General features: G+C 37.0%; 1 protein-coding gene across 10 annotated transcripts in view; it reads right to left on the bottom strand.

Annotated features, from left to right (window-relative positions):
• Positions 1-15060, bottom strand: part of ATP11B (ATPase phospholipid transporting 11B (putative)) — a 70273-nt gene that overhangs the window by 14978 nt on the left and 40235 nt on the right. For 5 of the 10 annotated variants that reach the window (XM_075418264.1, XM_075418262.1, XM_075418256.1 and 2 more), the window contains exons 22-29: positions 13394-13539; positions 12118-12177; positions 11694-11821; positions 10701-10839; positions 8663-8686; positions 7146-7211; positions 6743-6846; positions 5933-6098 (exon numbers count right to left, since the gene is read on the bottom strand). In XM_075418264.1, the coding sequence (XP_075274379.1) occupies positions 5933-6098; positions 6743-6846; positions 7146-7211; positions 8663-8686; positions 10701-10839; positions 11694-11821; positions 12118-12177; positions 13394-13539 (833 nt within the window). Of the gene's footprint in view, positions 1-1896; positions 1983-5932; positions 6099-6742; positions 6847-7145; positions 7212-8662; positions 8687-10700; positions 10840-11693; positions 11822-12117; positions 12178-13393; positions 13540-15060 lie in introns of all 10 variants that reach the window. The other 5 variants (XM_075418259.1, XM_075418260.1, XM_075418261.1 and 2 more) reach the window with 2 other exon arrangements.

Consider the following 15060-nt stretch of genomic DNA (forward strand, 5'->3'; position numbering starts at 1 on the left):
GGACAAAATAAATTTCTCATTTTATTCAACCTCTTCCCTAAGTGTAATATGAAGAAAATACCCTCAAGTTAGCAAGCATTCTCCTGTTTTTACTATGATAGTAACTACAGTGCTGCATTTCTAGACAGCTTCATTTTTCTTTCATCATCCAGTTACATAACCCTTAGAATGTGTTTAGTTTTGGAATGTTTAACACAATCTTTTGTCACAAATCCTTTGGTGTAGATATGAGGCATCATGTAATTCACTTTAATAATTCAGTGAGAACACAAAAGTTTACTGGAAATGTATTCATCCAAAGTTTTAGAAAGGTAACTTATTCATATGACACTTATAAACCAAGAATTTTAAAAGCTAACTTGTAAAAGCTTTTGCACAGGACCTCCCCAGTATGTTGCTAAGTTTACTAAAATTCAAGAGGTATACTGCAGTTTGCCTGTTTTAATGCTAGTAACTGCGGAATTTAAAAAACAACAACAACAAAACCCCATCCTCCCCTACCTCCCTGGGAAGTTTGGAAATCTAAGCTGCACTGTTTCACAGCAGGACATTTAACAGCTAAACACAACAGCCGTTTCAAGTTTTGCCTTGCAAAGGTGTATCACAGAATCACAGAATGTTCGGGGTTGGAAGGGACCTCTGTGGGTCATCTAGTCCAACCCCCTGCCGAAGCAGGGTCACCTACAGCAGGCTGCACAGGACCTTGTCCAGGTGGGTCTTGAATATCTCCAGAGAAGGAGACTCCATAACCTCTCTGGGCAGCCTGTTCCAGTGCTCCGTCACCCTCATAGTGAAGAAGTTCTTCCTCAAATTGTAGCAGACTCTCAGAGGAAATACAAAGCTTTTCTCCCCCAGCCCCTCCCGGACTTGCATCATCTGTTTCAGTTAACCACTAAAAATTATCTGCTAATCGTTTACAATCGTTTTCCTCTCTCCTACTTTCCCTCAGTTAAACAAATGGCAATTAAGTCCCAAAAAACGTAGGTTGGTTGGTTTTCCTAGCACCTACTTGCGTGTTTTTAAACAGTCACCTTAAAAAAAAAAAAATAAAAAAGGAATCAGTTCTTTGCATTAACTCTTGCTATAGAAGTAGATAAGGGTGGGATAAAACATCAAAAGTTGAGACATTATTGATGGATATGCATGTTTTAGTCTTACAAAGAGAATCAGCATTTGATAGCATTTCATATACTGAACTTGGTGCATTTGAAGAGCTTCAGAATCACAATGGTTTGCCTACACAGCCACATGTACACTTCAATCTTTTTTTGAATAATTTTCTAGGACTTTGTAGCCAAATGCCTTTAGGAATATGGATCTATACACATTGAAAACAAACAACACTCACTTTACAGATGCACAAAACAAACACAAAAAGCCTTAGCTGCACAAGTGTACGCACCCAAACTCAAAACATTTTCTGCTCTTTCAACACAAGTGGAAGCAAATTAAAATGGGCAAACAACTCGCGAGAAATTGCTGCCTGAAATACACGGACCTTCCTATCACAGCCTTATGAAGCTGAAATTATCCAACATGCAAAAAGCACTGTTAATTTAGATCATAAAGAAATTAAAAGCATTATAACCATGCTAGAAACTGTGATTATTTAAAAATGGATGCAAGAAGAGCTAGATCTGTATTCTGAAAGTTGAGCATCATGCTAGGGATGTTTTTTCCTAAAAAAAAGCACGTCCAACACATGCTACTTAGGAGAAGCATTTGGCTCAAAAACACAGAGCAAAGCCAAGAAATAACCAAACTGAATGTATCTGCACTACGGGTATTGCCCTCTCAACCCACTAATATTCATGCCTCTTCCCATCTCTCTCCGCACTGGTTAGTTCACCTTCAGCATGCATAAGAGTTGATGAGGAACTGTCCCTCCTACTCTACCTAATTTTGCTCAGCTGATTCCTTGCCCTGGACAATGGCTGCAGTGCGATGAACTCGTCACTTAAAGCAACTCTGTTGGAGTACATCTACAATTGGACAGAGAAGGGATGGAACATACATGTCAGTAAGTAGCAGCAGTAATTTTCTAAGAGAAAGACACAGGACAAGACATTGTTATTTAAGTGGAATACACATCATATACAGAACACAAGCCTGGTACCTTCAAGACAGCTCCTGGGATCATCACAGTCAGTTTTTGTTTGGTAGGACCATTCTTAAGTGTACCTTAGCTTTCATACTGAGAAAAAAAGACCTATACACTTATACATCTATACTTTATCAGACATCTTTGTTCCGTATTACCTTCTCCCCTCAGTATTGCTGTGACTTATATTTACCTAACGATTCATAGTTTGATTCAGATTTACCTTAATGTCCACTTCTTCCTATATGATTCTGCAACAGACCTATAGTCAGAAATTACCCAGAAGCTACTTCAGGGCAACAGACCCAAGTCAAACATAGTAAGATGGATTTTCTTTCAGGCCAGCAAAAAAATTTGGAACACAGAAGAAAAAAAAAAAAATTTACACACTTGCACTGTTAAGTGCGTTAAGGAAGGCAAAGTTCACCAAATTCTTCCCTCTATAAAAGTCAACTCATGCTTGCCTGTCAAATTTTTAATATACTGACTTCCCAAAATGGAACAGACAGATTTAAGTTGTGACAGAACAATATTTACATTTAAAAGTTTATCATTAGCAGAATTTCTCAAGTGTTTCTCTCTCATACCAGTTAAATTTCTTTGCTCTCTTATGAGTCACTTCGCTACCTGTACCATGTAACTGATGAGAGACAGATTGACTGTTGACGCTATGACCTTATACTAAATTGACTCTACGACCTTATGCTAAATAAAAGATACAAAATCAAGTTCCTTACATACTTAGTAGAGTAAGGCAGATGTCTACAGATACAGTGAATTAAGAGCACTAAGTTGGGTAACTCACACAACTGGTGTGCTCTTAGTTTCTGAAAAATTCAAACAATAGAGGCAAGCATTCTTTGTTGAGGAACCTGTGTTTTGCTCACCCCTGCTGGGAATACTTTAGAATTTAAATGATGGCAGACAGAAACAAATAACTTAAATAGCTGTGATTTAAAAATCAGTGACTACTTAATATAACAATTTATCTTGCCTTGATAAAAACTTACAAGCTGTAAGCTAAACTTTTTCTTCCCCCCATATGCAAATACACTAATTTAGTCCTACAATTAAAAATGAGTAATTGAAATATTCAGTTCTATAGAAGGTGCACCTACACTATGAAAATCACATTTAAAAGGGCAATTGTAAGTTCCATATTCACTCTTTCAACTACTTCCATGGAAAATTCCTTAGTGTTTAGGATAAAGGCATTCTCCAAACTCATTCTATCTGAAAGTCCCTTCCTCTGCTTTGAAACTGGAAAAAAGAGATCTGATAGAAATTTTAAACAAATCTGATGAAATATAATAATGGAAGAAGAACTCTGTCATTTCTTGACAATAAATGTGTGAAACTGGTCGTCTGTTCATCTTCACTTATGTCTACTTCCACACTACAAGAACAGCCGATGAAATCAGTGGGGCCGATTGTCCCATTAAAAGGAAGAGTGGGAAAATCTCAACAGATTAAACCTCAAGAAAGGAACAAACAGGTGCCTTCTTTTCGCAAATACGTTTTTAACTATGATTCCACTATCAGACACACACAGAGAAACCTTTGAATGGCTGCTGAAGCATTTCTGGTCAAATCAGATTTTAGATACCTCGACTCTAGGATATTGGGAACCACGCTTTCAGAAAAAGACAGTATGTTGGTAAACATCGACCCTAATGCTGGCACTGTCAAATGGCAAAGTAGAATGGGAATAAGGAAAAAAACCCAGATGACCAAGAGTAGCACAAAGGAAAACCCCCATGGCTATGAATCAAGCTACAGCCACAGGGAAGGTGTTAAGACATTCATCAAGATTCTTTCTTAAGAAGTTTGACTGTGTCCTTGATGACATAACTGTAGTGGAAGCAAACTGAATCCGGAAATTCTTTAGAACTGATTCAGAAAGCAAGAGAATACAACAAGAAGTATATGGATCAAGCTAGGGAAAAAATGATGTGGGCTTTTTGGCTTTTAATTCAAGCACTTCAGGAACATGAGAAACCTCAACAACTGTACCAATACACTGCCAAACAGAAACAGCTGAGGTACAGCAAGGAAGGAAAGGGAAGTGTTTGATAAACGCTGCCATTAAACTTTTAAGAAAAAAAAAAAAAAGAGAAAAGTAGCATTACCTATAGAATTTTTCCTAAATCAAGACTCTTTAATCCAAAAAGTGCAATAACGTGCAATCAAGAGTCTTACCAGGTCTAGCTGAACAGTTTTCTGAAAGCCAGTGGTTATTTACCTTGGTTTTTAACTACTAAAATCCAAGACAGAAAAAAGCAGCTAATATTCTGTTTTTGAAAAGGAACTAATGGGATATTTTGGCTAGCAATAGGTTTGTTGGCATGATGTTGATCCTAGGCAAATCAAGAGAACATCTCACGTGGATTTTTAACACATGAATTAGAAAGGTAATATAATTTAAGTAAATCAACCTGCACTTACTTCAAAGTAATTACAAGGTTAGATACCAAAGGTGAAAGCATTGATGTAATGCAGTTAGGAGTTCCGTATGGCACATAGCTCAGTGTAATTTGGATTAAGCAACTAGGACACCAAAAAACCAATATGGCACACAAAGGGACTAAAAACTGCTAAGAGGTTTCAGAACATGACTGTATATGGGATATCTTTGTCAACTGGATTCTTCATTCTCTTTCACGTTTTTTTTGGCCCTATGCTATCTGACCTTTCATCAATGACTTGGAAGAAACCAACATAATCACTTGCAGATGAGAAAAAATGCAGAAGATATCAGTTTATTGATGTGTATTATGTTGTAAACTGAACACCACTGGGGGATTCATTATTGCCATACTTGGCACTGATATACACTGTGCTGGAATACTGAGCCCACTGGTGAAAACCAAAATTCAAGATGAGGTTGAGGAATGGTGAAGTTTACAGGAGAAACACAAGAAAGATTCAAAGACTGGAAAATAACCCTTTTGACAAAATATGCAAGTCAAGTCTACTTCTCAGCGACAAAATTAACTTGATCGCAAACCTAACCGTGAATAAACCAAAAAACTGTTAACAGAAGGCTTTTCAGTTTAGCAGAAAAATTATAAAAAGATACAAACGCTGAAAACTGAAACCAGAGGCAGTAACTATTAGAACAATGGGCCAGGATGACTTCACCATGATTGTCATTAAAAAGAAAACACTCAAACACAGAAGAGGTTTTTACCTAAAAGACAGCCTAATTTCAACAGAATGATGTCAAGGAGTTTTTGTAGCCTGTGTCAGGCAAAAGGGAGATTCTATTATCACAGCATATCTTTAGACCTCTTCTATGAATTTATGAAAATGCCACACAGGTAATTATCTTTAATTACATAATCAACAATCAAATACATGGCATATGATATGACCAAGAAATACTAACTAAAATAACTCACACTAAGGTCATTTTTAAAATTTTTTTTAATCACATTTTAAGAACTACTCAGTGTCAATTACAGTTGAAGAGAGAACTTCTAATACCTAGACAAAAAGAAGTTACCATCTTTAAAGCAGTACAAAAATGTGACCCTTTCATACAGTTGCAAGCTGAGATGCAAAAGACTGAGTGACTCTTTTATAAATAATCCTACTGCTGTTAATATCATTTAAACATAAATGTTATTTCCTTGTAAAATAGTGTCCTCATTTTTGCAATTTTAAATTAACAATTATCTTTTAAGATGAGAACACGTCTGTGCATTAAACATGACAGCAATGTAAGAGGAAAATTAAATATCACAGGAATGCAATTAGTTTACAAGACTGATTTTAACAAACGTGTTCTTTTAACTGTTGATCAAGTTGGATACAAAAGCATAACGTTACCTGAGCTTTTTCAGTACTTGTTGGCTGTAGATGTCGGTACAGCACTTTCTTCACAACATCAATAAACAAACAAGCAACTACTACGAGGATTATGGCAAACCAAGCAGAACCACTTGACAACAGTTGAACAAATACAAAGTACATGTCCTGGGTATGTAAAAATGGCCTGAAAAGTTAAAAGAAGTGGCAATTACCAAAAGGAACTTCTAGAAACAAAAGTACAGCACAGGCAGGCTAAAATGTACCTTACTTTACACCTAGTAACAAGTCTCTCAGAATGCAGAGTTACAACTGCATGGTGGCCATGCAGACATCTAGCAATCTGTTGGACCTGACCTGCAAAGAAACTCTAGAGAAGGAGGGTACCATTCTGGTTTAGTTTTAAATTGTGTTGCAGGAAACCAATCAACACCCTACTTCTACCCCAAAATACAAGTAAAAATACATCACTTTACTGATTCAAACCCCAGCGTCTTCTGTTGCAAACATTTACCTTTGACAGAGCACCTTTGGGAATCTATCTACTTTTTAAAAACAAAAATGCCTTTATAGTCACAGGCTGTCAGATACAAGTAATGCCTGTCCTCGAGCACAGGACAGCTTAGCAGCATTGCTCAAATGTCTAAAAGAATCGCCAAAAGTGAGTGGCCACTCTAGGTTTAAAAATTTACTTTCCGACACCTGTCACAAAATTCAGAGCAAGATGGCAGAACATAATCCTTCAGTGTTTTCTCATAACTTCATCTATCATATGTGCTATGGGGGGGCGGGGGGGGGGACAGAGGGGAAGAAAAAAAAAGCATCACTCACCAGATAATTCCCCCATAAAACAAGGAGAATATGAAATAAAATACAATGGATCCCCAAGTAACAAAATGGTTTATCCATGTCCAGAAGTGAGTTTCTAGTGCCATCTAAAACAAACATAACTTCAATGAATTTCCTTTTTCCCTCTGCTTCACAGAAGTTCATAACTATCGGTCTGAATGTACTTATGAACTTCCAGCTCAAACACTATATATTGTTCTAACATGCAAAAGTAGTATATAAAAAAAATTTTAACCACCATGGAAAACAAACATAAAAATCACTTATCTGGAATCCTCAAGAATAAATTACTTCTGTATAACTTTACAATCAATTTTAAATTATCACTCTATTACATATTTGCCTATATACCCAAACACAGAGAGTAATTAGTATAGTATCATACCTTCATCGTAACAGTTATAACCATAACGGTGAAGACCAAAGTACCAAAAGTCCAGTTTCCAAACATCTAAGAAAATAGCAAGGCAAAAATCACAGAAGAAAAATATTAGTTAAGAACATTCACAGTAAGTTAGATTCTTCTCAAGTCAGCTACACGAATGAAACACGTCTATGGACATAAGCTTGTGACAACTAATCATCGTGAAAAAGCAAGAGGGATACAACACAAACTACGAGAAAAAAATACAGCTTATGATAAGAGCAAAATTCACCACCCAGAAGTTATCTTTGTTCTTGGTTCAAAACAAATCACTACAAAGGCTACACGAAACATGAGGAAAGTACAAAACAGTAACATGAAATGATACGAAAATGAAGATCTCGATTTACTCAACTAAGTATAAGCACCCAATAGAAAGCAAATATTGGGTGGAAGGTTTCACTTCAACGTAAGTGCAAAACACTGAGTTTAAACATTTCTAGATCATTTTCAACATGCAGCATCACCTGAAAGTTCACTCTTTACCCCAAGCGCAATTTTACAATTCAAAAATAATGGTGTCATTTTTTTTTTTTCACAGAAAAATCTAAGGAAAAGACACTTTGTTTCAAGGCTAATACGCACAAAATTAAGTTTCAATTCTAAAATGGTGTATCTGTCACTTTTGTAGTCTCTTGCCCATGTAAATGAAACTATCAAAACTCTGAACAAGTTCTACAGCAATAAAATCTCAGCTCTGACAACCAAGCGAGGAGGCTGAGTTTGTGATCTATCTACACACATGCTACTCAGACATACGCTGCCATTCTCCAACAGGTCCAACTGCTTGGCTCTTGCAAGCAGTCTGGGTGCTGAGACCGAAGACATTGCTGTTTCACAGCTGTTTTTGCCACTGACGTACTGAACAATGACCAAACCCTTCGCTCTGTATTTAACGGTAGCAGACTAAGCAAGCAAGGAAAAAGGTACCACATGCAGACAGGCAATCAAAAGTCATCCTGGAGTTGATTTGTTAGTACAGCACAGAGGCATGAAACTGGGATTCGCACAGTTGTAGTCCTTGTTACAGAGCTCTGACAAAAAAAACAAACAACCCCAACAGCCTGATGGCAGATCTCACAACTGCTTTTCTCATCTTTACACAAGGTACAAAATCGAGGCAGCCATGAGTCTGGATTAACCGATAATTTTAAAAGATCTTGGTTATAACACATTTTCTGAGGCCTTCTATTTACTTCTTACACCGATAGTAACATTTAACAAGCAACGTGCTTGTTGTTAACTGCTGCGATAATAATCCTGAAGTAAAATCCTACTACAGCTCCTGAGTGACCTGTGAAAGAAAGTGTCTTTGCTAACACCGCTCTCGATGGTCACAGAGTTAGAATGCAAAACACGGAACAGGTTCTTGCCACCATTTTATTTTTGAACACATTTACACTGTGGATGCTGCATCATTTAATCCTGTGAAGTAACAGATACAATATTTTGTATCTCCTCCTCTTCTGAACTCTTACCATTTGCCTGTTAGGCTTCAATATCTGACGACATGCACAGCATGAAAAAGGGGGAAGAAAAAAGAACTAAAAGATCAAGTTGTTGTACAATGTCTTGAGGTCAGCCTAACAAACCACTAGCATTAACACATTATTTACAATCTCTTATACTCTGCTTTGCTCCAAACTGAGAACTCACAACGGAAATGTGAGGCCTTGCCCTGACACTGCCCTGCATCACACACTCTCACAAAGCGATCACTTCTTGCAGGCCGTCAGAAGAAAGCACTTCAGCAGTACCTGAGTTTTTCTGGCCCTGAACTTTGGCTTTTTTAGGCTCACATTAAGTTTTCAACGTACTTTATGCACTGCAGATATTTTACTGCGACACACGTTTCTACCAGTTCTAACAACCATCTTTCAGCAAACACAGAGAAGGTAGAGAGTAACTCCAAATAAATTCTAAGATTTTTGGGCTTTTTTAAGTCACATCACAGAAAACATGAGAAGCCAAAGGGCACCTGAAAGCTTTATTTCCAGTATGCTCATTCACTAAGTTTATTTTAAAAATCTTGAGGCTCATTTATACGAGAAACCATTAAGAGAGTCTTCTCCATAAAGTCTACATTAAGATACTGGTCTAGATTTACAGAACATACTCTAAACTTAACATTTGTTACTAAATTTAATAGAAAAAAAGCCCATTCCTGCCTTGTGGACATTTACTAGGCACTTTTGAAGTGAGGGGCTTTGACAACTAAGGTGCACAGAAACACACTGATTCATAGTGTCAAATTACTTCATCAGAAGAGCACTGGAGGTCTTGTACCAGTTACAAGAACTCCAAAGTCACACAGCTTGTAACAAATGACAGAGGACAACACTCACACCTCGCTTGTAAGAGACACTTCTGTCTGAAGCACAACTAGTTTAACGTCCTTATGAAAGATCTCATGATGAAACAGGTACTCCAGCTAACTGCGCCGTTCCTCCTTTATTGCTCCTTTCTCTGCAGGGATGCTACCAACCAGTTCACAGGCTCTCCAATTTCAGCCACTCAAGACAATTCTGGCCATTGTCTGTACATCACTACACAGAAAGCATTTTTTTAGCTCATGCCCACTCCCTATCGCCAGGCGATCACTGTGAATACAGCACGATGCCATTTTGGACCTTGTGCCACAACTTGCAACTCTACCAAGCACTACACGAGAATCAGCAAGCGCTTCATGTCAGTAATAAGAATGGCATCATAAGAGAAGCATATGTAATCTTTGTATCCCTACCCTTAACAGTTTTATGAAAGAAAAATCAGTATCTAATTGTTCCACATTGGGTTAACTAACTCAGAACCAGGGAAAACAAGGAAATGGACTTGTAATGGTTTCATCCAAGCCTTAGAGATTTTTGTGTATGATTTTTACTGTTAACTTTGACATCTTTAAAACAGAAAGAGTCAAATAAGTATGTGATGATTTCATGAACTCATTGTCTTAAAAACATTTATTGAATAAAAAGTATAATTTAAAAGCAGCTTGCACCACTTATTTTTTTTTTAAATTGAGTAATTAAAATAATACATTTTCAGGAGAAGTTTTAAGACTTTTGGCAGCTATCAGATTTAAGCCTAATTTTATACCAGATGCTAAAAAGAAGCCATTGTTTGACACTGCAACTAAGTCCAACTCAAAATGAGTTTTGAATGAATGAATTTAAACTCTCGCTTACTGAAGTTCTGACACATGACTGACAAAAACAGTATATAAAAGAAAACAAAGTTTAAGACAACCATAATACATTTATTAGCTTGAAAGATATCTTCTTCATGGACATATGCTTTCTGAAAACGTCTTACAGTTTCCACACTAAGAAATACTACTCTTGAGAGCACACATAAATATTAGCAAGCATCTTTGCTAATCACGTAGGTCACAAAAGTAAAAAAAACCAACAAAAAACACAAATAAAAACCACTTAGATTTCTCTGACACAAGAGCATTTTTCAAAAAAATATTATCACCAAAAATACAGTGGTAGAATAATTCTTATGATATTGTACCTGGCCATTTCCCAGCAGCGAAGTGTCTTCTCCCATTAGAAGATATGAGCCATAGAAGAAAACAAATGCATGAAAGAAGCCCAAGATGGTCCAGTAAAGAAATGGTTTAAACCCCAGATGGGCATTTTTACTGATGTCTCTGCGGAAATAAAACAGATTTTGGATTTCATATTGCCTTTATATAATCAATCAGCCATTCACACTGCATGACTGCTACTGCTTTGAACAAACGTAACTGTCAACTGCACGAAGATACACTTAACAAATGCTGACATATGAAAAAAATACATAAATCACGGGTAAAAAAGGAATTCTGAGCTTTCATGATTTGCCACTGCTTTATGCACGGATCACCAATGGCAAGGGTCTCTAATGTGTCAAATTCAGAATAGCACAAACTAGAATTCTTCTCCCTGGAGGTGGAATTGCAAGAGGAAGAAAAAGCCAGGTCTCCTGATACCTGCCCTTTGTTCTGCTTAAACGTTAGGAAAGAGAATCATCTCAGACACATCTCTTATTTACAAAAATATATCCTTTTTTCTCCAAAAAGCAGTATGCAGTGCAACATGCTACCACTGGGAGGACATCTACTTCTACAGGAAATCACTTACAACCTTAGTAAAGCATTTTTGTGGCGATTCCCCTAACCACAGTGTCCTAGCTTTTCCTTTGTGTATCTGAGTGACTTTCACCTCCTTCAAGTAACGGAGCAGAAGGCTGACAATCATGTAAGCTGACCAAGGGCTCAACTCTCTTCCAGTCTTAGCAAGACTGACATAAAAAGTTGCGTTTCTTAAAATAGTCCTGTTAATTAACTTTCGGGATGAAAAACATGTAGCTGCAGTTCTTCCTGCCTCAAGACAGTTACTAAAAACTGCATAAATTACATATAAAAATACTGCAGGAATGCATAACAGCAAGTTCAGCCTTCTGTCAATGCCACTGTTGCTCTAAATTATGTGCCACTGACACATATAGGCAAGCTATACATACCGATAGAGCACAGGTTTACTCTGTAGTACATGCGGATGCACATGCTGTTCAAAAAGACTGTATATGAGGACAGGCAAGGAAGTGAAACAAATATTGTACAAAGTCAGGTATACACTGTCATAGAGCGTCTGAAAATAGAAACAAAAATTATATTGAGTCTTGTAAAGAAAAAACTTGTTCATATTTATTAAAATTTATTAGCACACTAATAGCAGCAACAAATCATTAATTATGTGTATTTACTAATTAGAAAAAAGCTATACTTATATAACCATCTAGTAACATCAAGCTGTCAAATATAGAAAATGAACCTGGATATTTGTTTAGTGTAAAACCTATGCTGCTCCCGTGTAGCTCTTTCCCATTTTTCAAATTATTTACCCTGAGTGTTTCATACACTTTTAGCATGGCACCCAACACTTACTTGTTGTGAAAACAAACAGAAGAACTGATATAAAAATTGTGGTGTAATAAAGCACACATTCTGAAAAAAAGAAAAGGGTGAAGGAACTAGTTAGTCTTCAGTATACAACTCACAACCCTAAAAGAAATTGCTAACTCTTACAAGCTGGTAAAAACACACAGGGAGAGCATAAAGCATTTCAGCATTTTACTTGGCAAAGTGAACAATATGCTTTGCTCGAGAGCATATTTTGTTTGTCCTTTGGGACAACAAACCTGAAAAATATAAATTTAATCAAATGTCCTTGATGAACGCATCTCATTATGGGAGTACAAGTAGTATTTAAGGAGGAGAAATCCATCCATTTTCCCCTCAGTTTCTTTTCAAGAATTTCTTTGCAAAATAGTTTCCACATTTCTCCCATTCCATGGGAGTAGACAAAACACAAACCAAAACCTAACAACATGCTGTTATCTTTAGCTGAAAGCAAACAATAGAAGATAAAAAGTGGCTTGGTGGCCAATGTCAGAATCAATTTAAAGTAAGATAATGGATTCTGACTTCTAATCAAAACTGATGATCAAGTTAAAAAAAAAAAAAAAAGAAAAGAAAGAAAAAAAGAGAGAGACTTTATCAGCATGTCCAACACCCCAGGCCAGGACCGAGCTCCCAGCCTGTCCCCCCACTCTTCCCTCTAGGATTCTGCTTAAGCTCACCCTGCCCACAGCTCCCTGAGAGGTACCCAGAGACAACTCAGGCTCTGGTGCTTGCTTCCCTGGCAGCGTTCCACCTCAGAATGTCTGAAGTCAAGGCTGGGACTGCCAAGTTTTCCCAAGGTGAGCCTGCCAACAAGGAGCATGCTCCCTCCCCACACACTTTCTGAGGGCCCTCCCCTCCCCCAACTCCTTCCTGTGCTCCTTTTTCCTTTTAAGAAAAACGAAGGGATTTGGTTCATATTAAATTGATAAACAATAAAGGTCATACTTCTACATCTTGCTACTGAATGTGTTTAATTTCAAGCTAGTAACACTGCTTTCAAAGAGCAAACACGTCTGCCCCTCAGCCTAGGAAAACTCATCATGGTATTTAAAACCTGTTTCTAGGTGAAAGCACTAACCAATTTCACAGTTAAACTACTGCATTTCATTGTAAAATATAAAAAAAAGCCCAGAAAACATGTTTGAGCAGAGATTTTTAAGTTGTTCCCAAGAAAAATATTAGAGCTGAAATAAATCTCTTAGTGGGAAAAAGTTACACGTTTTTCTGTGAACTTCACTGGCATCCTTTGAAGACTTACCTTATAAAAAAAGTACTGTACAAGGGTTGCTATTCTAACATAGTAAAAATGCCCATGAACAAAAAGCAACTTGGAGAGAAATTTAAACCGTGCTATTGCATAGTCACTGTTTCTTACAGCTTGTCTTCCTTCCTTGCCCATGATTCCTGTAGCATTTGGGAAACAAAACAGAAAGCAGGTTAAACATTGTAAAAATCTAAGTTTAAAAAAACCCAGCAACATACATCTGCAGCTACAGTTCCTTTTTCCTGCACTTCAACATTATAAAGGCTTCAGCAACTTTCTGTCCCAAGAGAAGGCAGTATTCCTGACACTTACAACTAAGTGAAAAGGATCACTTGATGCTGATTCAGTTAAAAAAAAGACTATTACCGTACGCTATGCTGAAAAGAGTATTTATGGTAAGACACAGAAATAACAACACTCATACAACCAAAATTCCCAAATCAAGCAAAGCATTGTCAATCCATCATCAATTATCAATTTACTCAGTAAGTTTTACTTCAGGGAAGTTTTTCTTACAGTACTTTCTGGAAATAATACATGACTTGTACTCCACAGCAGAAGAAAACAAGAGCTGTTCTTACAACAGCAGTTTATTTAATCTGATGGGCTGACAATGCTTGTCACTTGTCACAGTCAAACACAACTTCATTTCTAAAAACTATTAAGATTAGGATAAGCATATACAGAGAACAGAAAATGCTCTTTTACAGAAGAAAAGTGGCCCAGGACTCCTGAAAAGCACTTAAAAGTGCAGGCTGCTTTAAAAAAAAAGAACAAAAAAAAGGTCTAAAGGTCACTCCACGCTCCATGGCAAAGACTTGCTAGTTCTGGCCAACACACATGTAATGTTTAATATGCTACAAATCACAGTAAAAACTTGCATAATTTTATTTTTACTAAGCTTCAGCTAGTTGACAAACTAGCTGCAGAACAAAGCATCATTTGCTATCGGCCTGTAACCTTCTCAAGCAGGCTACACCCATGGCTTTAAAAATCACAACCACATGATATACATGATTCCTGATGTACCAATACCTTATGTAAGAATCTTCAACATTTACTGTTCCAACAAACACCATCCAACAAAGTCAGTAAAGGAAATACCAGAACACTATGTGATGGGTACCAATTCAGTTCTATGTACGTTTTGTTTTGTACTCAGTTATATAACACGGCAGAAAAAAAAGTTTAAAGATGACCCTGGCCAGATAACAGAAAACAACAAAACCAGAAAACTACTAAGCTTAGCTGAGAATCAATAACAGTCTCTCAAGAGATATAATGAAAGCTGTGTCCTCAAAGACAAGCCAGACACAAATGGCATTTCTACAGTGATACAGACGTGGTGCAACCAGTGGCAGTTTAGCACAAGGAAAGGTTTAAAGGTCAAGTTTATACAGGAACTTAGAACCTGACAATGTCTGAAGTTAGAGTTATCCATTTCCAATAGCTGAAGCAGAGTAATTCTACGATTCTAGTTACAGAGAATCTTTGCTGTTCTTCATGCAGCATTAAGCAGGATCTTTTTGGTAAGCTACACAAAAAAGCTAAGACTTCTGAAAGCAAAGAGTCTTACATTTTAGATTTCACTAAAATTCTGCTGTAACAGATGACTCGGATTAACACTCTGTCACTCACAGGTGTAAAAATGCTGTAAGTTT

Source organism: Opisthocomus hoazin, chromosome 4, assembly GCF_030867145.1.
Source record: "Opisthocomus hoazin isolate bOpiHoa1 chromosome 4, bOpiHoa1.hap1, whole genome shotgun sequence".
Lineage (NCBI taxonomy): Eukaryota > Metazoa > Chordata > Aves > Opisthocomiformes > Opisthocomidae > Opisthocomus > Opisthocomus hoazin.